General features: G+C 40.6%; 1 protein-coding gene across 1 annotated transcript in view; it reads right to left on the bottom strand.

Annotated features, from left to right (window-relative positions):
- tenm4 (teneurin transmembrane protein 4) overlaps window positions 1-26,269 on the bottom strand; it is a 147,722-nt gene that overhangs the window by 17,350 nt on the left and 104,103 nt on the right. The window contains exons 17-25 of the mRNA XM_040130790.1: window positions 25,186-25,305; window positions 21,261-21,522; window positions 19,568-19,835; window positions 19,319-19,462; window positions 16,328-16,577; window positions 12,126-12,358; window positions 11,099-11,253; window positions 5,664-6,541; window positions 1,081-1,253 (exon numbers count right to left, since the gene is read on the bottom strand). Of these exons, the coding sequence (XP_039986724.1) occupies window positions 1,081-1,253; window positions 5,664-6,541; window positions 11,099-11,253; window positions 12,126-12,358; window positions 16,328-16,577; window positions 19,319-19,462; window positions 19,568-19,835; window positions 21,261-21,522; window positions 25,186-25,305 (2,483 nt within the window). The remainder of the gene's footprint in view (window positions 1-1,080; window positions 1,254-5,663; window positions 6,542-11,098; window positions 11,254-12,125; window positions 12,359-16,327; window positions 16,578-19,318; window positions 19,463-19,567; window positions 19,836-21,260; window positions 21,523-25,185; window positions 25,306-26,269) is intronic.

Raw genomic sequence — 26,269 nt, 5'->3', positions numbered from 1 at the left:
CACCAGCACTGTGTTTTATGACTTGTTTTTACGACAGAAAATCAATCCAATTTCCATTCTGGCAGATGGGAGTTGCACTGCACATTTTTATTAAAAACAGAGGAGCAACAAATATTACTGTGAGAAAGCTCTGTAACTGGTAAGTGGTGAGGCATTACATCTACATTTAAAGGTCAGCTCACTCAAATCACAAGTTTAATTTCTAATTTGCCCCTTAGATATAGACATGTAGGTAGTTTAGGTTTTATGTACCTGGGTTTTTTTCCAATGCCTGCCTCCACCTCAATACAGTAAAATAGAGGTGAATGGACTCGTGTTTGTGCTGCTAAAAGCATTGAAAAATGGAATTTGGAAAAGTCAACAGCTATGTCCGTCCCCAAACAATTTCCTGGTAATTCTGGATAATCCAGACTTCACTCTTAACCGTTTTTATTGGAACTACCCTCTGAGTAGTTACAGTTCAAACTGTTGGTTAGCCCACATGGCAGGAGCCCACATTACTCCTTACGGCTAAGTCCAACCAGACTTTGCCAGAGGGTTCGTGCCTCCCATTCCAGGCATCCCTAGTTGGAAGAGGGTCCTTTCCAAAGTTGCAGTCCACAGAGGTCTTTCAATTGCTCATTGTCTAGTCCCTTATATGTCTTGGGACATCCTAACAAGAGCCATTGGCCACTACAACACAGCTTCCAGGATCAGAAGAGCACACAAACCCCTTTGCCATGGTATGTGGGGATTGTAATCTTGTTTAACTTTCACAATTGTTATTTCTACATGTAAACTCACGGGCAATTGAACTATTCTTTGATAGCAAAAATGTGAACAATCCCTGTGTTATCAAACAGGGGTGTCTGTCAGAATATGTCTGTGTGTCTAAAATATTTGTCCCTTCTACAAATTACATATCTAAAACAAATTAAAATAAAAGTGTAGTGCAAAATGCAGTGTGGGAAGATCCTAGATAAATACATGAAACAAAAAGGTTTTGTTGTTGAAGCAAAGTTTAAGCTCTTGGCACCGTCACTGATAAAATACCTTCAAAGTCCTCGGCTCCACTTATGAGCTACAGTAAAAGACACTCACCCTGCATGAGCGTGTAGAAGGTGCCAGAGGCTGACAGGTTGGTGGTGACGGTGATATCCTCTTTGTTGGACCCCTCTGTCTGGATGCGAACTGAGCTGTCGGCATCTGTACGGTAGCTGCTCACTCGGCCCGTGGGGTAAGTGACGTTAGTCAGGCGCCCGTAACTGTCATACCTACAGAGAAATACATTGATGTGAGCCAAAGAAGGCAAACAGGGGCACGTCAACTGAAAGTGTGCACGAACACTAACTGCAGCAGAATCGTAAACAGTGCTGTGGCATGAAAAAAGTGACTGGGTGTTGTTGAGATTTGTTAAATCCAAAACAATAAGGAAGGAATCACAATTATTAATTCAGGTCAGGTATGCATAAATTCATGTAGGTACATGAATGTGACTAATGAGTTGCGCTGTCATCTCAGATTTACTGTCATTATGGGTTTCTATCTAGGATAAAGTGATCCAGTAGTAATTACAGTAGGAATTGGGAGGTTTTTTTGTAGAGTCTGATATTTCCCTCTTAGCGTCACAAATTGTGAAAACGTGTCAACACCGGCAGTAAACATAGCAACAAATCCATTGATGTTGGCAGCCTGAGGTAATAAAACTCAAAAATATCAGCTTCAATCACTGAAGCACAATCAACACAACTTCTACAAAGTGTGCAATGTCTGCTGCAGTTCACTCATGAATAGAGAGCGGGTGCACCCATGAGTTTAAAAGTTTGCACTGTGCTAGCTCTTCCAGTACGATGTCAATGTGACATTAATATCAATGCTACTCAGTTTGTAAGTAACTATCAAAAGATGGAAGCATGCAAACAAAGAAACAAACAAAAAAAAAGTAACTATTGACCAAGAAAAACCGCCATGGCCAATACGAGAAAGAGCACACCTTTTCACATTTGGAAAACTGCTTATTAGTTTAAAAGATTACTGATATCACCTAATCTCATTATACACTCTATGAAATAGGAGCACTGAGGTGCGACTCCTTCAAGCAAAGCAGCATCCCCCAAGCCTACAAATCAGTCAGTTCATCACATACAGGAACATGAGTGGCCAGATTGTTTCATTTTGCTCAAAGAGCACATCAGCATAGAACAATTTCAAATCTCTGAGATTGCCAGTGTTCCAGAATAGGAGTGAGTGAACGGTACATTACTTAGAGTGAAGACTTTTATCTGCTCACTGAATACAGATTGGAAAGCCCTCTTCAATGTTGCTGCCTTCCATTATAAAGCCTCTAATAAATGAGATGGCGGGTGGTGGTTTACGGATATTTCCTCAGCGCTGCCATCTCAAATATCCAGTACGGAGAGGAATAGTGAGGGAGGAATCATCTCCCAGAGATAAATGTTATCTGATCTCAACTGTAGGGACTGGGATTCATAGATGCATTTCAACCCAGGTCTTCCTCTTCAGGAAATACTAAATAGCAGAGCAATTTATATATGAAGCATTTCTTTTGATACTGCTTATATATTATCAGCAAGCCATTCTCCCAGTGTTCATCATGCGATCAAAGTTTTTGCACTGAAAGCACTACAAGTTGCACGTTATCTGCTCTGCACCACTTTTAACTGTTCAATTAATTTGACAAAGTGAGTGTTCATGTTTGCCTTCACCTCTGCACAACACACTGAGTCCACAAGACAGAAATCCCATTCTAGAGAGACGCTGCATCCCCAAGCTTGATCACTGACCCAAAATCTCTCCGTCTCAATTAGGGCTTTGAGCTCGAGCCCTTCCTCGGGCTTCACCACTAAGCTCTAATGGCTCTGGCCTGCTTCAACTCAGCTGCCTATTAGCTTGCTTTCTCTGAACAAGAGGGGAATGCAGGGGCAGGGACAGGGTTTTCAGCAGAAGGAGAGGACTGCTTTCCCCCTGGACGGCCACAAGTCCATTCGGATCGCATCACCTCTGTGTCACATGCTAGCTCTATGACCTTTCACGCTGGGGCCCAACAATAGGCCAGACACTTCATATCAGCGTCCCCTCCAGTATACCCAACCTCTGTTTTATTCAGAGTTATTCTCATATTTTCACTTCCTCTTACTGCCTCTGCCACACATGTGACTGATGTCTGTGGAGAAAATAACATGAGGGCAACCGCCATGTGATTGCTTCAACTTCATTAACAGTTGTTTTACACAATTTAGCTGTTATTATTGATGTATTTAATCAACTGAATAACATTTTCTTGAACCCAGTAGCTAAAGCGGATTTGTTACATTGTTAAATAGAAGCATTACTGCCCAGTTAATTGGAGACTAAGAGAGCAATTAGGCATCCTTCAGATGATTTAATAAATTTACGGTAACCCTTAAGTATAGGCACTTATTATTACAATAAAACATTAGGAGATCAGCAGAGCATCTGCGTATATACTAAATGTCAGAGCAGATGATGTTGCCAAGGAAAGAAAGACACTGTAGCTGATGTCTTTTGTTCTCCAGTCAATTCTTGGTGTTTTCTTTCTGCAATCATCCAAATTTAATTTTGATCTACTAGCTACTGGATGTAAGTAGACATTAATTAATATGGATAAAATGTTTATCAGTGCACTTTGTTGAGCAGAGATGAATGGAGGTTCCCTTTTGATTCTTATTGTAGCAAATTATGGTTTTGACCCTCAGGTTGAAGTGGATCCCTAAGCTAATTATTCAAGAAAAAACAACCCTTCTGTTGGGTCTAAATCAAACATGTATCTTCTGACCTGCTTGTTGAAAAGTATGAAGCCCTTTTTTTTAATTTGAAAGAGAAAAACAAGACATTGAATAATTTTAATTATAATTATTAGAATAATAATATATTTTCTTATTTTTATTGTTAACATGTTTCTAAACACCTAATTATGTTCTGAAAAAGAACGGAGAGTATTTTGTACTCTCCGCCAACATGCAAGATTTAAAAAGGATATAAAAAGGTGATGGCTCCACAACGTAGTTTAACCTTTCCTTTTTTGTTGTAGTGTTGGTAGATAACAATGTATCTTATCATATTATTTTTCCACAGTAAATGCAATATACTGTATGTCCTAGAGGCTTAAAAATTGTGCTGTCCTTTCACCCAAAGCGCTTTACAATTTGCATCTCGTTCACCCATTCACACACACATAAACACAGTTACACACCGATAGCAGTGATCTACCATGCACAGCCTATTGGGAGCAATCTGGGGTTCAGTGTCTTGCCCAAAGACACTTTGACTTGTGGACAGGAGGGACTGTAGATCGAACCACCAATGCTGTGATTAATGGATGACCTGCTATCCCTCCTCAGCCAAAGCCAAACAATGATCCAATTCTAGAATAATATGCGTTCATGCGACAGTTTCACCATTAACCCTGTGATTAAATAATACATGTGTAATTCAAACGTCCTGAAATTATATGACTTGTTTTCTATGTTCTTAAGTATAGGTGAGATTTGTGAGAAATTTGGAAAAATCTTGAACATCCATTGTTTACGTTTCATCTTACAAAAGCCCTTTGTGTCACTGGCGCTACACTATCTTTTTCTGTTCTTTACATATTAGGTAAGAGTATGCTCAAACCTAATAACAGCAGCCATTTTACAGAAAGTCAAAGAGAAATAATTCAAAGTTCCAACCACCCACTGGATTTGTTTAAGCCGTAGGCATTCACGCTACCTTGAGAAATGCCTATGCATGGCTGCATTAGTGCAATTTTCGCTGCATCATCTCTTCGGTACAACTGTCTCAGATGACAACCAAGTCAAACACAGGTGATGAATGTCTACTCAGATTAAACAGAGCCTCTGATTATGTGTAAGAGTGTTATATTCCTCCAGCGAGGTGTAACAGATGTCTGACTAGCCAATCTGCTTAATCACAATTTTTGGAATGACATCCAGTTAGCACAGTATCCCTTGGTACAGTATATTCAGCTAAGGGACAGATTGCTTCATAGAAGTCACAAGAACATGAAATCCTAAACTCAAACGCTGCAGCATGTGGGAGAGTTTTCAATTGTTCCTCACAATGTGGGGTTTGCCTCAATCAATTACTACCTCTGGCTAATTTATTATGCTTATACTGCCGGATCTCATCGCAGTCCTACTGGTAAAATGTGCTTGCCAGCAGATATATTATGTGCCTGTACCTAACGTCTGCAAACAAGCGATGGTCTGCAGTCTGTCACTGCAAGCAAAGGTGCAGATGAGTAACATATCATGCAGTAATCCTATTTGGTATGATAACAACAAATAGGATTACACCCATACTTCCACAGGTCTTGTATTCTGAGTGACATAGACATCTAGGCATAAGAAGGCAGCCAAAATACTAAACTCAGATGTCAAAGAATTCTTCAACTCCTAACATTCACACACTAAAGCATCTTAGCATTTAGTGCTACCACAAATACAGAGGTTCCAGTTCAGATATTCCAGAAATGACTTTGTACAATCTGTATTTTGGATTTAAGAGATTTAACAGATCTATTTGGTTGCTCTCCGGGGTAAAGCACTAATCTATAATCAGCTCAACTAGGATCTACACTCTGATTATAAGGATTATAAAGGAGTTTATAAAAGGAGCAAATGTTTCTTAAAAGTACTTACTCAAAGAAGGTTGTCCATCCATTTTCATTCGTCTTAGTTGCTAGAAGTCCTGAGCTTCCATGGTAGGTCATTACAGCTAGTTCTTGACCCTGGGCAGCAACAGTTTTAAGGGCATTGTTGGTGCCAATGGTGAACCAGAATGTCTGTCCATCGGGGACCATCAGCCACAGAGGCATTCCAGTCGTGTCTCGTCGGATGATCACTGTGTTCTTGTTCTTATCAGTAATGCTGCTCAGATCCCCTGTTCCTGTGTAGGTAAGATTGTAAAGGTGGTCTCCTGTAGTCAGACTTTGTGTGAAAATGTGGCTGCCGTTGGAGTCAAATAGATAGAGTTCATCATTAATGGGAGAGGACACCTCATACATGCTAAGGGGATTCAGATAGGGCTTGTTTTTACGCACATAGCGGATACGAATGTTGCCCAGATCTGCAATATAAAGCTCTCCATCTGGACACACTGCCAAGGAAGAGGGTGCATTCAGCTTAGCATCCTTGGCATAGCCTTCATCTCCAGAATAACAATCACAGTTGGCATCATTCTTGCAGTCACAGCCACTTGGTGCCCCTGCAACCAGGGAGATCTCTCCATTGGTGGACACCTGTCGTACTCTGTTTATTTTTTTGTCATCTGACTCAGCAATGTACAAAATGCCATTGTGGGACACAGCTAGGGCGTTGGCGGACTCCAGGGTGGCGTGGATAGCCACTTTGCTTATGAGGAAATGGTCAATCCCAGGCACTTGGCAGTGCATGGGCCGGCCAGCTACAATACGGACTTGATGGTTTTCTGAGATCTGGAGTACTACATTGTTGTCCAAGACATACAGGGAGTTGTCCATGGGACTCACTGCCAGGTCTGTGGGCCACTCAAGACGCACCTAAAAGGACAAAAAACACCAAAAAATATCAGCTTCAAGTCACAAAAAACAGACCATGCTCTTATTGATCCACACCTTTTTCACTTTATCAGAGGGTAACAATCCCTCAAGGGATCAATCTTTGAAAACTGCTTACAAAAAAGATAGGCTGCTGTGAAAAAAGCGGGCTATCTCATGGTGTATGCTGGAAGCAAAAACTGTTTTTGAAACAATTTATTATCTGATAAGGAGGAAATACCAGCCGGTATACTGTTAAGAGGTGAAACACAAAAACATGAAATTTAAGATCAAAGATGATAACAATAGTGGTGAGGAAAGGCAGAAAGAGCAGAGATTATTGAAATGATCAGATTAACTGAAAAAAGCACTACTACTACAATTGATCATGAGAACTCTGGACACCTAAGGACTGGGCTTCTGCATCGTTCACCTCTACCAAGTCTCTGTTTTTCCTTGCTTTGGTTTATTAATTTTGTAATGACCAGAGATTGCATAGTCCCTGAAATGAAACTGGAGTACACTTACCAAATGAAAGACTAGCCTGCCTCTGGCCTCTTAAACTATGACTTATTGTCCTGCCAACAATGTATCAGGCTTTTAACAAATTGGAATGATTGGATTCATCCAATTTACCGGTCACCCTCTCACTTATGATCCCAGGGGGATCTTGTAGGAACATAATATGAAGTGCCATATTTCAATATGCCTTCAAATGCCTTGGAGCACCAACAAAGGAGCCTGATTAAAACCTGGACCGAAATACAAAGCCAGGTTCAGATTTTAGGCAACCTACTTGATGAGAGCTGCCTTAGCATTGTTTTGAATACTTTGTCCTACAACTGGGCAACGGGAAGGTGAATGAAAATATGTAGCTTATACTATGGTTGACTAATTTGTCACAGTGAACTGGAAAAACAGATTGCATAAACCTCTATCACTAGAATTGACAAAAGCGAAATTGCCTGAGCATCAAATCATAAGCACTTTAACATGAAATAAACTGTTACCTTGACCATCATATCATACTCCTTAATGATGTGTTTTGTAAAAAAAAAGGTACACCTTAAGTAAGCCAAGTGAGTAGACATCTTAAAGTAATAGACATGTTGAGTGGATAAAAAAAAATAAAAAAATGCAGGATTCTGACGTGTGAATTCAAAAACTTGGAGGGTAAAAATGCCCCACAGAAATGCTTTCTACTGGTAAATGTGGAAAAAGGTCCATGTTGGCACATTACATTTTACTTCATTTGACATGCTACTCTGCATCACAAAGCACAATACATAGGGGTACTGAAACACAAAATATGACACTCAATAGAGCACAGCAGTTCGCAGGTTGCTAACAGCTAACAGCCAGCCATGTCAGGCCTATTATTTATCTGCTATTTGAACACATTCCTAATTTTCTAGAGGTTAATGCTGAAAGAATCATTCATCTAAAACTGACAGTGGATTCTGTGGAGATGATTACTTGAATGTTCCTACACTTTGGCACCGGTTATGTTCTTGAATCCCTGCCACTCTTTACAAGTGAAGCGTTTGTCCACCTTTGATTGAAAAACAGATTTGAGCATCACACACAGCTCACATCCCATAAACCTTTCATCATGCCATCATCCCCCACAAAACCGAGGAGGTTTATATAATACTACATATCTTTGGCCACATACAACAAACAGGGGACTGGCAGTGGATACATGTTGTCTTTCAGTGAGCAGAAAATGCATTTACTTGGGAAATGCAGGGGAGACTTTCAATTTCTTAAAACCTATTTCTTGTCAACACTGGTGGTTAAATATTTCATGAGCCAGAGTGTGGAGTGGCTCGGGGGAGCTGCCTGTAAGGAGGTTTTCACGCCACTCTGACTGATGAGGGGATATTTCCCGAGCTGCTGTCCCATATGCTGTAACCCGATCACACCCTCCCCTTTATACTGTGGGGCAGCTGTCAGTAATGCCTGCCTGACACAGCCGCCACCAGTAAAAAACCCAAAATGCGCTCGTCAGCCAAGAAAGTGAGCCATGGATTTAAAACAACACAACACATAACTATTTTTAAATGTATTTGAACTTGTATTAGAGCTATAATGACATTTTCCATTAGCAATCCCTTCACTCTCTGCTCATACCAGCATGATGTCTGTCTGAAGAAGAGTAATGTGTCATTATTTGAAGTCCCTCTCAGATTTGAATTGAATGTCACGGTCAGAGCCTTGATAAAGCTTTCTGAAGCTGTTAACACCCTTGAAATATGTTCAAGTGATCCTGTTTTAAGACATAGTTTCTCTCTATTTGAGTATGAACTCAGCAGGGGATGTGGAGAAGATTTTCAAGACTTGAAACATAAAATGGAACAGATTTCTAAACAGCAAGGACCAAAGGCCTTGGTATAGACAAATGAAAAGAATTCTGAATGAGGTCAAACTCTTGTCCTTTGTAATGATGATAAAAAGTTAAAAGAAAGAAAGGTTACAGATGCACATCGAATTAAGAGTAAATTTTGCTGCAGTATGCTTCCTGCACAGATGGCCTGGAAAGATAACAATGACCTCATCAGAGGTGAGAGAGAAATTTGACATTATTTTTTTGCCTTAAACAGGTGAGGTACAGCAAAAGTGATGACCACTGTGATGAGCCTCCTCCAGAGAAACTATGGTCTTAAGTGAGGGGTTGGGGAGTGTTTAAGTAGGAAGCAATGTACCCTGGATGAATTTCTAATGGATGCTCTGTCTATGGCAGCGCTTGTGCGATTTGTCATCGTTGTGGAGCTGCAGTCAGTCTCCCTGAGTCCTCTCTACTGTGGAACTGGGATTATTAGCATCTATAGGCGCTTATGTTTGTGTTTGGAGTGTAAGGGAGCAGCAAGCAGTGGTCATGAGTAGAATGGAGTACCCCCAGGGCTGGAAATGGGCATCTGGAGGCTTTGCTCGCTCCACTGAATACATCATTTCACACACTCAAAAAGCCTCTCTTCACTGGCATGTGAGCCTCCCTCAGAACCTGTTTGATAGTTGTATTCGATAACATACATGATGGGGCAAGAAACAAACTAGTGCATGCAAATGGAGAAGGCTTAGACACCAATCAAATCTTATCATTAAAGCCCAGGAATGCTCTTTTCATGGGAGTCAAACTAAAACAATTATCGATAATGAAGACAACACACAAAACAAACACTACATAAGTGTAGTTTAGGGATTATAAATGACTGATATGGCAAGTATGGTAAAACAACGCTTAACTAATTGGGCTGAAAATTATAATGTGGGGACAAAACGGCTATAAAATGGATTTTAGAATATGCAAAAAGTCTGTCTCATCATCTCCAAAGGGAAGTCACTGACCTAAAGAGTGATGTGACCTCAGTGCAGTGTCCTTGCCTGGGGGATGTGTTCCGTCTGGTGTAGGGGTCTGGTACATATGTGTGCATATGTGTGTGTGTGTATGTACATGTGCTTGCGTGCATCAGTGAACATGTGTGCGTGAATCGAGAGCGAGCGAGGTCATAGGTCATCCTCATCATCCCCCTAAAGCTGTAGGTCAATGGCCTTCTCCATTCTGGGATGTATGGTCACTTGATACAGACATGGGTCTACAGTGCCACCTCTGGTTTCAGCTTGGCTCTATACTCTGGTGCTATATTTCTTCCAGTTCCTGTGAGTCCCCCCAATCTGGATTGTGTCCAATTAACTGTTCATTTTCCATTTTTTACTTGTATTTGTGTGTTAACCATAAGATAATTCTAATTCTGTAATTTACCAGGCTGACACATCTGTGTTTGGTGCTGCTTTCTTGAATTTATCATCTTGTGCACCAATGAAATCTATTTCAGTGAATCCAGACCATCCTTAATTTAATGAATTTAACCTCCTCCTCTCTGGTCAGAGTGGCAGGTGTTGCAAAAATTAGGTGCAACATGTTGAAATTGTCATTTATTCTTCGTGCAATAAACACACATAATTTAAGTAATCCCAAAACTGCGTTTTAGTTAACTGCACAAACTAGAACTTTATCTTGTCCTTCTTATTTTTGCATTTCTTTATTGTATTTTGTATTGTATGTATAGTATTTTAACTTTTTAAGGTATTCTACTGTCGTCATATAATTTTATGTTTCTTGCTACCTTGCTGCAAAAGGAATTTCCTCTTATGGGATAAAAAAGATCTGAAATGACTTTAACTATTTCAGTCATCAGCCTTTATCATTCATGACATATCACAGGTACAGAAACGTTACTGACACGGGCTTAGGTGAAGACAGGAAAACAGTCTTCAGTCTGAAAACTGGCAGTCGAATCCCAACAGAGTGCTAAATGCCTGTAAGCTCTAACTGTCTTCCTTAGTATCCTTTGCAAAAACTGGCATCATGCAGCCAATAAACAAATGGGTATCAAAAACTAAACTGAGGGCTACTGGATCCAGGCTAAGAGTTTCCAGATACAGAAACAAAAGCTCTAATGGAGACGTAAGCATCCTGAAGACCAGGGTCACTCAAGGAGACTGGTGTAGGTTGAGAGACAGGAAAATACATGCCAGCTGTGCAGGTCAGAGAGGTACCTGAGAGATGTCCATCACAGCATCACAGCTGAGGGGTCGGGCAGAGGTTAGGTCATTGAAGCCCAGAAGAGTAGAGATGATACCATTCTGATCAATCCTGCGAATCATGGTCCCATCCACAAAGAAGATTACACCATACTTATCCACTGTAATGCCTGCAGATAAAAAGTCAACCAGTGGACAGATGAGGAAAATATCAATATCCTTCAGTTATTTTGTTTGTCTGTCAATTAATGTGAGGACAGAACACCACTAAATGACAAATTAGGGCTATTCACTACAATAAAAATTAAAGGCTAATCATGGCAATAGAGACTAATGTTAGGATTGATTTGTTTAATCAATAATGGAGAACAATAGAAACATCAAAATAGATGAATAGTACTTTAGGCATTGATTCAATTACAACTAGAATGCCATCAATGCAGTGTCTCTCTTTTGCTTTCTCAGTCTCAAACAACAATGAAGCTGAGAATGCAAACCTTAGCAATGCACATCTCTGTATTTTACTTACTATATCAGGGTCTGACAAACAATATTTAAGCACCTACGAAGATTTAGTCTACAGCAATTAGAGGAAAATGTTCTGTTTTCAACGCAATCCTGGACTATACAAGTTGCACATTGCAGAGAGACTTGAGTGTTATTTCAGTACGTATGAATCACAATTTCATCCCAGTGGAGGGCATAAAGTCAGCATGTGATCTAATGACTAATGCATCATCCAAATATGGAAACAACAAGAGAAAGAAGACTCCAGAAAACACACAGAAAGGCATGCTTTAAAAAATAAATTCAGTTTTAAAATACCTGAAGCTAGTGAGCTACATGTGTACATGGTTAGTATTGGGGGTAAGAGAAGAGAACAGAATACATGAAAACTGAAGAGTAAATGGATGTAGCCTCCGGAACTAGTGGCTTCAACAATGCAGCAATCTAGTCTACTTGAAAAGAAGAGAGAAAAAAAGACCCCAACTGACTAGACACGATACACGCTACATTGATTATAATAACATCCAATCATTACCTCTGGGGTTAGTGAGAGTGGCCTCAACTGCCTTTCCTCCATCCCCACAGCGACTATCGTCGTATGGGATACACTGGTCACCAGTGCCTGCCACCAACTCCAGATTCTTGGCCACATCTTTGACAACATTCAGGGATTTCACCTTGAACACCTTCCTGCTGCTGGTGTCCGAAAGGTACACGGCACCGTTCACTGGACTCGTGGCCAGGTAGTACTTATGAGCAGGGCTGTTGCTGAGAAAAGGGAGAAGAGAGGAAGAAGCCCAGGTCAATAAAACTGGAAGGGTTACAGTGCTTTCAATGAGAAACATTGTGTAATACAATTAAAATGGATTCAAAAGCCATTTAGAGAGTCAATTGGGCACAATTACAGTTTAAACCAAGGACATTGAAAAAGAAAAATAGAATGAGATTAAACATGACATAATGTTGGAGCTTAGAGCTCATCTACAATACAGTCAGCTTAGTTAAAAATCCCTGTTGTCAAAAGAGAATGGATACGCCACTCTTCTGATTATATGGGTATAGACATATACACAGTAGACATTTGTGAAAATACTGTACATGTATAAATACAGATCTCAACTTTCTCTCAAATTGAGAAAAAAATTGTAATGTTGAAAGGGATGCAGATTTAGGAACACAAAGAGAAATGAGGGTCTAGTGGGACTCAGTCATTCGGGTGTATCGGATCCACTGACAGAGATCCTAATTACTAACCCATCCCTGACTAAGGAAATCTTTGTGATATCATCTGAAAACAACAATATGAAACAACAGTGTCTCTACAGTTGCAGTAGCCTGGTTTTTGCTAGAAGTACAAACAAGTATGCTTCCTGTTTCCCTTGAGACTTTTTTAGAGAAACGCAAATGTACTGCTGAAGCAGCAATCCAAACACATTATGCATCCATCAGGCAGAGATTCCAGCACAGAAAAATATCCCATTAAACTCCCAACAAAGTCAACAAAGTAATCTTTCACATCCACAAGAGGATGTGAAGCGGCCCAACCTGACAGACAGACAAAAGAACCAAATATAGACAATCCTGCTGTGGCCGGATGCATGCAATCTACTGGCAGTCTCCAGTCAGGATCGGTGTCCGAAAAAACTGAAGAAAAATACAAGTGTAGACAAGTCCATAGTAGTGCAAATGAATTGACGGAGAGGATTATTTCCATTAAAAATCTGCTCTGCTTCTGATAAACGCATCAGCCTCTGCTGAAAAATCAAAGCATGACACACTGTAAAAAAAAACACCTAAGCTCGAAGGCACTATCTACTACTGGCTACTACAGGTTCTAGGCGGGACTGGTCTTATCTTGAAAGTGGTGGATTTGACTGACAGATTTTCCAAGCTTGTCTTTACTCCCATACATACAGTACATGGCACAAATGCTACTTGGATTAAAGGTCTTTTCTCTACAGGTGTCACTCACGTGAAAAACAGCCGACTGATCCCTTTCAACTAGTTATATACTGGTTAATTGTCGGAAAATGTATCAACAACAATTTGGCTAATCTATTTAATCGATAAATCATTTAAACATACCAAGCTAATATGCAAAATATTTGCATAGTTTTTCAAATGTAACAATTTGCTGCTTTTCCCCAGTTGCAAATTAAATTGAATTATTATAAATTGAGGATCTTTTGACTGTTGGTGAAACAAAAAAAAGAATCAGTGACCAGTTTAGCAATCTATTGGTTAGCACCACCTTCAAGATGACCAGAGTTATCAGGTCAGGATACAACACAGTCCTGCCAGACCTGATAAGCATTATGGAGAAACCTGTCAGCAGGGTGTCATTCAAAGTGGATTAAGACAGAATTTCAACTATAACCTTAAGGGTTTTTTGGGCTTATGGTCACCATGACAGTGCCAAAGCTTATATTTTTATAATACATCGAGATCACAAGACCAGTGGGTCTGTGGAATTGTCAACTCCAGTAGATAATTTTAAATGACAATTGACCTTCAGTGAATCAGTGATGACAGCACACTGCAGCAAACCTCAGGCGCACATGTCACAATCAGCCCACTGACCAACTTGACTGATATGTTGCTAGTACATTCCAGGTACAAGCGGCTGTCTTAGGAAAACGACTACTGTCTTAGGGTAGGACAGTAGCAGGCCTCAACAACTGGATTCTCATTCTACTTTGCATTCTATCTGCCATGTGCAATCAGCTGATATCTTATCAGCTCCTAGTTGCATGTAGGACAGTTTTGAACCCCCATAGTGTTTGAAACTATGAGGCGTTATTCCCTGACCTTGAGCTATGGCCATACACTCCATCTATATTCACTGACAACATCTAGTTTGTAGAAGATAATTGGATTTTGCTGCATGCTGGCGTGGCAATGGAGGGAGCGAGGTTGGAGTGGGTGGGGACATCCTTAGTAGGGGGTCAATGAACACAGCGGTGAGATCCGCCACCGCCCATTCCTATCGCTAGCTCACACATGAACAGGAGGCAGCCACCCGTTTCATACAGACGCATGCTGTGTTCTCCTGGATAAATCTCCTTTTTAATATGCAAATGTGTTTGGAGTACTGAGGCCAAAAGGACAGAGCTTTGACGTTTCTAGTCTTGCTCTGGCAAACAGAGCATGTGTGTGTGTGTATGGGATGTACAAGTTAATGTATATAAACGTACTAAGGTTTCTGCTCTTCACGAACCCATTTGAGATGTAAAGACAGAGAAACGACAGTTGCAGGGACAACAGAAAGCTTCTGAGTGTTTTCTTGATATGGTCATTCTTGAAAATAGAGGCCAGTGACCAGCATCACTAGGCTTTTCATCCTCAGTTTGACTACATGTTCCCCTGCTGAAGTCATGACCCTCTGATAGAAAATCGATCAATAGCCCTTTTGCCTGAGAAATGGTATCTACAGGCAGCACAGAGAGATTTCCCTCGCTATCTCCTGCCATGGAAAATTAGGTCTCTGTATCTTAAGCTACTGATGAAATCTACACTAAGTCGCCATTTCAGGAGGCTCAGCTAGCTTGGTACATAAAACCTTTATGAAACTTACCAAATGCAGTTCTTCTATTGACATTGTCAGGAAGGTGTTGATTTAATACTGTGACAAATCATTATTTAGAGCCACTAGTACTAGTACTATATAATGTAGTTCAAAAGCACCTTAAACTTCAGTCTCCTAATGGCTATAGAAAAACAGTAACATCTCCTTGATGCTACCAACAAACACGGAAAAGGATGCATTTCATGAAGTTCGGATTTTTTGCACCATGGTTGTGTTGGATTGCAATGGATGTAGCAAGGTGTACCTATTAAACTGGTAATGCAATGTACAGTATGTTCTACAGTGTATCCCACTTCGAAATGTTAAGATTGCTTGACAGACGGCAATTCCACAACCATTTTAATTAAAGGGACACATTAAAAAGCATAATACTAAATTTACTGAGGCAATAACATTGATTCTAGTATATTGGACAATGCAATTTGACTCCTGTTATAAACCCTGAGGAAAAGCGCAACCTCTACTGAGTCAACTCTTAGCTGCATTCTCTCTTTGCAACCACACATACTGTACAGTTGCAAACACACCGCAGTGAACAATCCAGAGATTATGTAAGATCAGGAGACAGAGTTAATGAACCACTAAAATCTACAGCTTTATGAAGATGAAAATTATGCAGTCAGTATTTCAAGATAGGATCTTCTAGCTGCTCAGAAGTGCGTGTCTGAAACGGGCTCGAAAGGTCATTTCGACATCAAGTATGTGGACCATACAATTTTTTAAATATTAATTTAGGCAAATACTGTGCAGCTTACCTATGCCTGAAGTCTTTATTTCTGTCAGAGTTTGACAAAAGCAGCAGAAAATGAGAGAGGAAGAGAAAGGAGAGGAAATATTAGTAGATTTAATTAAAAGAGAATCATGACAAAACATCAGATTTCTTATCTACTCCAAACTGTCTTTGCTGACATGGACAAAGAAATTAATCTTTTCCTGGAACGTCTTCTGTTAAGACCCCATTGCATCCTCTTCAGCCTATATCAGGGCCAAACTCCAGCTCATACAGGTGGATGAGAGAGGCAAGACCATCAATCCCGGGCCTTTAGGGCATTTTTGTCTATTTCAATCGACCTCAGTGGTTTATGATCTGTGTGCAAGCCCATCTGAGCTCACGGTTCTGAGTGAATGTTAGTAGGCTACTCTTCCGTTACCTGAGCTCCAGGACACTGGTGACATTCCCCGTGGTGAAAATCCTCCTCACATAGTTGAAGTCCCCCACATACAGACTCCCATCTGAGCCACAAGCCAGAGCCACAGGGGCCAGCAGCTTGTTCCCGTCAGCAAGGCCATTACAGCTGGGGCAGGAGATGCTGCGCCTGCGCCCGTTCCCCATCACACTGCCGATTACAGGAGGCTGCTGGGAGATGAAGATGTTCTCCCCATTCCCCATGTGAAGAATACCTGATGAAGGCAGAGTAAAGAAACAAGTAAAACCTGCAACCCGTTTAGGCTGAGCAGTTTGAAGACTATGGGCTCTATTTTCCTAAAATTGGATGGAAGCATAAACCCAAGTGCAGACCTGGCGAGCAAGTGAAAAGCAGTGTGAATTACTGTTTGTGGCTAATTTTTGAGATTTGGTTAAGAGATGGACGTAAACCACAGGCAGTTTTCAGTTTTCACAGGCAGTCATTGAAAGCAGCAGGGTGTTGCCTAATAGTCTGGGAAATAACTCCAGGCAATCTTCGTCTGAGAAAAACTTCTTAGAGAGGTATAAGTACACAGCAGCCCAATAATGAATATACAGCATCCAAAATATGTTACCAGGGGAAGATGACGTCTCATTTCATGTTGAATTTATACTTTCAGAGGCACTAAAATTCCTGTCCATATGTAATGATGTGCACAAACCTATTTTACAACTAATTTACAAAACTGACGTTCATGTTAATTAATATAGAACTACAAAAATATGAAATGTGTTGACATTGTTAGTAACTGTTGACTGTACTTTTTAGCCACAGTGATTTCAAAGGTTGCACCCAATTAGTCGTATATAGATATGTTAGATATGTACTTTTACATATACATATTTTGATCATGTATATTCTTCTGCATTTTCTGCACTAGTCTCCTTTTTGTTTTTTGAAAATCCTTTTTCAAAAAAGGATTTTCAAAAAACAAAAAGGAGACTAGTGGAGAATTTAGTGGAAACGCCTTTGATTTGATTTAGAAAATCTTGTTTGATTATACAGAGACACATCCTGATTCCTAAATCTACACTTTCAGAAATTTGCAAATCAACTTGGAAACTGTAGAGAACAGATTTCCAGTCTGGTGTGTAGAGATGCACAACGGGCTTTGTGAATATGTTTGGAAATTTAATTCCAAATTAATATTTTATTAATTAAGATACCCTGCTTGATTATGTGTAACAATGTGCAGTGCAGTTAACAAGTAGCAAGATTAAAATGGGATGCTTACTGCATGTCGCCCTGTTTCTGCTGAATGTGTAAGTAGGCAACAGTTTGCTAACACTCAGACAGAGACAATTCCAGTACTTTAATGCCACAAGTCCCTGGCTCCTGGTTGTTTAAGGCTGCTTAATGTAGTTTTAAAATGTATATTAGACGACAATTTTAAAGGAAGTGTAAGTCAACGTTCCGATAAGAATCCGATGCGATTTTGAATAGGTGTGTAGGCACATCTGCCAATTGAAGCCATAAAAATTGCTCTGTTTACCCATGTTTGCGATAAGTTTTGGACCTAGTGGATGGAAGCACAGGCACAGTGTCACGTCAAAATGGGGACCAAAAAACCCCTTGGCACAAGTGGAAACTCTTGGAGCTAGAAAATTACCGCACAGGCACAATCACAAATAATTGACTTGCCCCAATTAAAAATGGCACTGTGCCTGCCTTTCTACCTCAACCAGCTTTGTGCAAGAACAAAAATAGAGGAGCATGAGTGCAGTTCATGTGCAGGCATTTCTTTTAGTGTTGCCAATCCACTGTTGGAAGATTTTCAGATATGTAAATGTAAAGGTGTTCCTGCTGCCCAGTCAATGTAATCATATTTGAAATTCAGCATCTGCACGTCTACGGTAGTTTTTCTGCTCCTGATGGTACTTGGTGACCTGAGCTCTTTGAGCAGCACAACATTTGGTCTATCAGAAAAGATCAGCCAAGCTTCACCTTCCTGGGACACGATTTAATCTTAGGGACTGCTGCTGCTGGGAGTAGCAGACTGATAGCAATTAAATTAGGGCTGATTCAAAAGTGCTGGGCACGAACAATACATAGAGGTGCCAATGGGGGGGATTGGGTGATGTGGGAGCAAGTAGCAGCTCTCTCCCTCCTCCGGACAGCACATTCAAACTCAGCAGGTTTAGAATGATAGATCAAATGGCAACCCTCCTGAGCACTTTTCATATAACTATGCCTCATCTCCTCTAATCAGCCCTTCCAGATACAAACAGACTGTGAAAACTAGCTAGTGACAGGTACTGCCCAAAGTTTTTCTCTATTCATTCCTCCTCCTGCCTTGGGGAGTAATTTGCTGGCTATAAGAAAATTGACCCTCCTCATCTGAAAATGGACAGTTAGATCTGTCTGAGGCTACATGGCACTGCCGTACTGAAAAAGCCTTGAAATGCTACAGACAGGGAGGGCGATTCAGTGGTACACTAAAAGCATACTCCAAGGCACTGGGTGAACTAGGTGGTACTTATCTGCACCCCTGAGCCCATTTTGAATGATATGTATAAAATGTGATAAGGATGGGCAAATTTAAGGCTTGCACCACAAAAATGTTTCCAGCGTAACAAATCACAAATCTATTATTGAGTCCTAACGAAATTTAATTTTATAAAACAAGTGAAAAAAACTGCTAGTTTAATGAGATGTTTGTTTCCAATGTAAACAAAGTTAAATATTTGTCCTTATATTTGTAATTTTCCTGATACTAATGTAAAATAGTGATCTGCATTATACTGACAAAAATTCTTAGAAAAAATTCCTGTAAGTACAACTGCACTGGAATACAAATGTATTTATCTCACTGTGATAATTTTTAAATTCAACAGTGGAATAAATAATGCGTTAAAATTAAGATTTCTTGCAATATAAAATTATCTTTTGAGTAGGTGTTTTAATGAATGAGCAACTGAGCATAGGAATTTAAAAAGGGATCACTAGCTGACTCACCACTCTGGATATTTAGAGCATGGTGCTTGTCTATAGTCCATCCTCCCAGTTTGGAGGCTGTGGTTTCGTAGCCCTGTAGAACAGCAGTCCTCTTCTCCCAAAGAATAAGGTCTGGACAAGACTCATACTCAAAACCCACAGATACTAGAGAGAGAAGATGTGATAAAACCAGCATTAGTGAACCACATGTGGTCTGGATATGAGAAGCAAAAAATATGCATTACATGCAATATATACTTCATCACTTACCAAAAGCTTCAGACAAGCCATAGACCTTCTGGCTATAGACATCAGCCTTGTCCCACACAAAGTCATACGCGAGGTTGGGGGCTGCAGGAAACCACTTTCTGAACAGCCTGCCTTCCACAGCCACCATGAGGTGAACCTTCATCAGGTTGAAAGGGATCGTGGAGTGGGTGAGGGTCACCCGCAGTATTGACTTGTAACCTGGGGTTCTGCTGCTTAAATAGCCAAGTTTCATATCTGACCCTGGTATAGGAACTTCCTCCTGCAGAGACTATGGACAAAAAGCAAAGCTTATCAATGATGGGAAGGAAACATAAATCTCTAAACTAGCTGATAGGAATTGTAAATACTAAACTGATTAGAAATTATTTTCTTCAGTGTTTATGGTAGGATTAATGACATGGCTCTGTTTGTCTTTTTTTTTTTTCCACGCAGATTATCAATTTGTCATTCCTCTGGTCAGTGGCCAGGATAACCTTTGTGAGATATGTTTCAGAGCCTTGTCTCCGACCAAATATACAGTCCCAAGGGAAGATTAGAAACATCAATTAGAGGACGATTATACCATAAACCGATGAAGGATTTCTTCATTATGTACTCCAGTGAGTATTTTTCATAATTGATTTAATAATAGCAGGTCCTTCATCAGAACAATGGCCTTCCCTGCAATCCATATGACAATGGCATCAGAAGAGTGCCCTTGGACTCAGAGCTTGCACAGTCCAATAATATAAAATTAAGTTTCGTAAGAGACATTGTTAAAGCTGTAGGAAATTTCAACTGAGGTCAGACCTTTAACCTCTTGATGATATAACAGTAGGTCGGCACTCAAGACATTGCACAGTGTTCGCGTTTAGGATCAAGGGTCGACAGCGCAGGTTTAGTTGACCAACTCCTCTCTGCTCTAATTAAGTCCCCTCTCCTCGCCTGTCTCCAAAGTACAGAAAAAGATGACAATTAAAACAACCACCCAAAGCCGCATTGGCCAGAGGACATGTCACTCATGATCTGTTTCTTTTTAGGTGTTCACGTCTGGTTAACTGATCAGAATTCCCTTTTACCGTAAATGGACAAGTGTAATTTGGATGATGTCCCTGAATAGTGCGATTACAGCTCAAGGAACAGAGGTAGGGCCTCTATAAATAGACCGGACTGCACACTAAATTCACTGATATGCCATAAATCTTATGAAGCAAACTGGGAGACAAAGTAATTAGAGAAGGGCAAAGAGATGCCTGGTAAACATACAGTAGCCACACATTCAGCTGCAAAGTCAAGCCCATGCAAGTGTGTGCTTGTACCAATAAGACACATACACATATAGATAGATATCGAAATATATATAGTCATGAAATATAAAAATAAATTCTTTCTAGTGGTACTTTTATGCTCAACCTGGGAGCCCACAACCCAGGAGAAATTAAAAATGTCCAGGCTTTTTTCTGTGTGCGAGGTAATCATCATTACTCTGTGGTGAGACAGTACGATGCACACTGTAAATTGCCCAAGTTCCGCAGACCAATTACACTAGAGAGATAAAATCACAGGACTGCCCTGAGCCAGAGTTACTATCACACTTGTACTTGATGAATAGTCTTCATAGTCTCTCCCAGATGTGTGGCATGAATCATTTGGAGGGAACCCATGTAGATCACAACCTGGAGGGCAGAGAAGAAGGTGAGGGGTGGAGCATCACCTGGATTTCGGGTACGACAGTCCCTCTTTCCGAGCAAGAGCCAGCGAATGCAGTGAGCGGAGCTGGGGACACCACGGGGCTGGGCCTGGTAAAGCTGCTGAGGTCACAGCTCGGGATGTCATTCTCCTCATGCCGCATGACGATGGTATCCATGACAAAGAAGCGTCCCCATGGCAACCAGAGAGTGTGTTCCTGGGTGATGAATGGGGCGCGCTCAAAGTGCAGGGCTATGGCTATGCCCCCATTGGTAACCAAGTCAAAACTGGAACACAGACAAGCAAAATGTCAGAGGAGATGAATGAGAAGATGAAATATATATATTTCACATAAATTCTGTAAGTAATGCATGTAATCTGTTGCGTGTTGAGGATTAAACCATGCTACAATTTGCTGTGAATATTTTCTAATTAAGTGTTGTTATAACAGATTAAACCAATAAATCCATGTTTTTTAATAAATGAAGGCTGAGAGAGGATGTTGTTTCATTATTTGGCATTATCTTTAAGGCACACACAGGCTGAAAAAGCAAAATAGGATGATTGGTCACAATCTTAGAAGCAAATCTCTTAATTAATATCATAATCTCGAGATTTTATTTGAAGAAAATAGTAGATACATGCTTTGAATTTAGACATGACTGTTTCAGCCCCATGCGTGTGTAATGCACTGCTCTTGTGCTCACATTTATTCCTGAGAGAGGGAGATTTGTGCCGCAGGATGGAGGCAGCCGCCACTTCTCTATCGATCCCTTAGACGAAGGCTGTCCACTCTAACATCAGTCTAAAAGCCCTGCAATGCAATCCCATCTACTGTTGCATTACAGGGCCTCTGCCTCTGGGCTGACCTGAGTGGGTCTCCGTAAACTGGCTGAGCTCTGTTGAATTCATCACATCAAACTGCTGCAAGGTGACAACAGCATGCCTGCACCTGCACTGGACCTCTGCAGCTCTTGTCACTTCTCTCTAAGAGCCAATTAGCACCTGGTCACCTGCAGCCTCCTGGGACAGGACCTCATCCTCACACAGGAAAACCTCTTTTCCAAATTACAGGTAAAGAAGTAGGTCCACATAGTGGCCTCTAAACTAGGTCATCTCCCTCTTGGTTTAAGCTCCTATATAAAGAATCTGCTCAGTCTAACTTCCCTTGAGGGTGAACATCTGATTGGCTGTGGCGATAAACAAAGGTTGTTCCGCCCTTGGTGTTCTGCCCTCGGCTGGGTGTGAATAGAGTGAGTTTGTCCAGCAGTGTGGAGGCTGCAGAGCGGACGGGGGCTCTGATGCTGCTACCCTCGTGCTGCCGCCAACCGTCAGTAGCCATGGCGCTGTAGCCTGTCAGCCTGCATGACACGTGGCCGACTCAGGCTATGCACGCTCAAAACACTTCTGGACAGATACCCATGGGCAGCGTGGCCAATCAATGATGGGATTCAGTGGCTGTTATCAATCATGACAACAGCCTTAAGCCATATGACAAAACTTATTAAGATACCTACAACAGCCTCGCTTGCTTGTGCCCTCGGGGAAAGCATCAAGCTCAAAGAGTTAACCCTACCAATGAACTTGCCATGCCTCATACATATTATATACAATCATTTCTCAGCCGATGTTTATCTGTAACGAAGTGGGCAGTAACTTCTTGATGTTAGAGTGAATTAAAGGACACAGCAAAAGTTGGTAACAATGAATAAGGGATGTATAGTGTAGAGGCTCAGGTAATAGGTGAGGTGGGCACTTTATGTATGATTGAAACGGGTGCAAGTACACTACTACAAAAAGTACAAACATAAAATATTAAGTAATGGTAATTTTAATAGTAATAAGTGCATGTGAAATGTGGCCAGTATACAGTGCCATCTTGGGTCATTAGGATGGACCTTTTAAAAAACTGTCAAGTCATCAAATGTACACTGGGTTTCCCACATATATCGTGGCTCCTACAGAAGTCCTCACAAGCACCTAATAATGTAATAGGCTGGAATCCATGTCAGCATTTACTCATTATTGGAGCAAAGCATAAAAGGGAACAGATCTGCCTCCATGCTCAGCCAGTCAGAAAATGGCTACATAGCTGTAAAGAAACTAAACTAACCTCTTTTGTTTAGGCCAGAAAACTTTTCAGATAGTGGAAAAGGTAATTTAAAAAACTAAGCCCTTAGACAATAAAGAACACATCGTAAAAATGAGTTGAGACAGCTTTCCTATTTCTAAGTGGCTGAACAGGTGCATTTCTGATTTCACGCTGCACTGAGCGTGTTTACAGTGATTGCATGGGAGTTGCAGGAGACTGGGCATGTTTACAGGGGAACCTGGGAGATGGAGTAGTGTTTACACATATGCTGGAAGGGAGAGAAGAGTATAGAGCTTTGCAAAGGGAAAACAGAGTGATGCATAAGAAAAATGGGAGGCATATAGATAGGAAAAGGATAGAGATGAAGGAAGCCAGTGCAGTGGAAAGGACATGAGACCTGGGATCAAGAAAAGCACAGGCAATAAGTAAAAGAGTAGTGCCCAGAAAAGGAAAGGGTTTAAGGGTAGTGGGAGATTAGAGTAGGAAGAGCATGAAGGGATGGAGAGCAGATGAAATAAGTGAGGAAGGTGAAGATCATGAGGTGGAGATGAGAGATTTTTGTGAAACCAGGAAGAAGAGGAGTCTGACAAGGAGATGGAAGAAATGAGCAAAAGCAAGAATGATGGAGATCAAACTGTCGGCAAAAAAGTCGGCCTTTAGAGTGTCAGTGACTGATAAAAGTGTCAGGGGGAAGTGGGGCTTGGAGAGCAAACACCAATTCATGCTGTGCTGTGATAGAGGGGTTTAGTTTGCCACAAAGCCTTACTAACACTGACTACTATGAGAGATACAGGGGATTGAAGGTTGAGAGTGTGTACTGTACTGTATGTGTGTGCAATATGATCCAAAAACCATATTCAGAAAGGGACAGGAGCTATAGAGACAATATTACCCAAAGTTTTTCTTTCAGGTTTTTCTCTTTTACTCCAAGAAACAGCAAAAGTCTGAGGTTTTTGTCTGTATTTCTGTTAGTCGCTCAAACAAAGCCAAGCCAAGAACTCAGACTCCTTCCACTTGTTTTTTTAAGAACGCTTCACCACAACAATTTATCATTCTCCAAAAGGGTTGTATTGGTACTGTAATTAATGAAAAAGAAGCTAGATGATGAGTTTATTGAAGAGAGGTAGAAGATATGTAGATTGTCTGAGGAAAATATGTCAAATGTTACGTCAAATGTACTGATATGTCATTCCGTACATTTAATTTGTATTATTTTATGGATGTAGTTTTAAACAACCACATAAATAATTAAGGTTAGGGACAGGATTATTTTTTCACCCATGACAATGATAGCAAATAAAATATTTTTAAACTACAACAACAGAGGAAAAAAATGCAAAGGAAATTAATTGAAGGTCTGCAGCCTAAACTTAAATGTCTCACTTAATTATCTAAATCCTCTTTTGTCAAATAAATAATGTCCATTTGCACTATGTTTCATAGCCCCAGTGAGCTGCTTTGAATTGGCATATTTTATTCTTTCCCCTCCCCTGCTGTTACTGAAGCAAAACTTATGAGTGTACCAGAAGGGCTTAGTTTGATTTCTCTGGGAATTGAGCCGAGAACTCCAAAATTGGACCAAATGAAAGCACAAAGCAGATCAATGGCGGCACAGTTTGCAGTGGCAACTGTTTTTTTTTCCCCTGCCATCATAAGAATTCAGCAGAGCTGAACAACAGTATTTGACGACAATATAAATATCATTGTCACATCTCTGTACCACATATTTAGGTAGGAGTTAGTGACATTTGCGTTTGTTGTTTGTATGCGTGTATGTGTTTATGTTTTTGTTTCTGTGTATGTGCGCATGTTTGTGTTTGTGTGTGTGTGTGTGTGTGTGTGTGTGTGTGTGTCTTACCTTCCATCCTGCCTGGTAATTGTGTAGCCATAGGAAGGGTTGCTGATGAAACTGATGTTGACTCCAACCAGCGGTGTTCCATCTGAGGTCACTACTTGTCCACGAATGACGCAAGCATGGCTTTATGGGAGTGAGATGCACCAACACCGTTACAATGATGGAATACTTTTAGACCAAACTTATTACATACATATAGGTACACCAGTGCAAATAAATACAAGCCAAAACAATGGTCCTGCAATACATCTTTTCCTAAATCCTAAATTAGAGGTGGTACTGCATTGCATTACGTTGTTGAGTATTGCTGTTTCTAAATGGTCTGCCCAGTTTACATATGCAAATCGGGATGGATGAAACATATAAGCATCACATTTCAATAAAATGTAGTCTAATATAAAATCAGGGGGAAGTCAAAAAATATCAGAGATGAATCAACACCTCTCTGGCTTAGTGTAAACAAATTGGAAACCTTAAATTTGACAAAGTGGGCTTTATTGCAGGGCAGGATATTGGATAGCACTGGATTATACAGGTATAGCTACTGGTTATCCAATGTCCACAACAATAATAAAAAAAACACCATAGCATCTTTTCCTGCTAGCAACAGAAATTAACCAAGAACAGTGCAGTGAAAAAAATATAGTAAGTATGGTTGTTATCAAAAGGAAATGCTGTACACAGTAAAAGCAAATGGCCACAACAGAAACAGAACACACTAACACCTCCTAGGTTGTCTCTAAGGGTTTCTCTATGCAGAATGGCAGAATAATGAGGTAAGGAAGCATTATTTTGCTTTTGCTCCAATTAAAAAAAAAAGAGGATTCAACTTTTCCATTATGAAATGAAAGAGAGAGAAATAATAAGTCTGCAGATTGCAAGACTTGCTTGGCTGGTTATCATGACCTCGACAGATTTTCAGACATCAAGTCACCAGAAGCTGCATAAATTAGATCTTCTCATCAGTCCCCACCAATCAATAGTGGGAAGTCATCCAAATTCCACTCCTAATCTTACTAAACTGACGAGTTCAGACCTTGCTGTATCACATCTCCCTTGTTGATTTCTGCCCTCGTCATTAGCAAGG

This window comes from Xiphias gladius, chromosome 7 (assembly GCF_016859285.1).
Source record: "Xiphias gladius isolate SHS-SW01 ecotype Sanya breed wild chromosome 7, ASM1685928v1, whole genome shotgun sequence".
Classification (NCBI taxonomy): domain Eukaryota; kingdom Metazoa; phylum Chordata; class Actinopteri; order Istiophoriformes; family Xiphiidae; genus Xiphias; species Xiphias gladius.
This window is presented reverse-complemented; position numbering and strand designations above follow the sequence as displayed.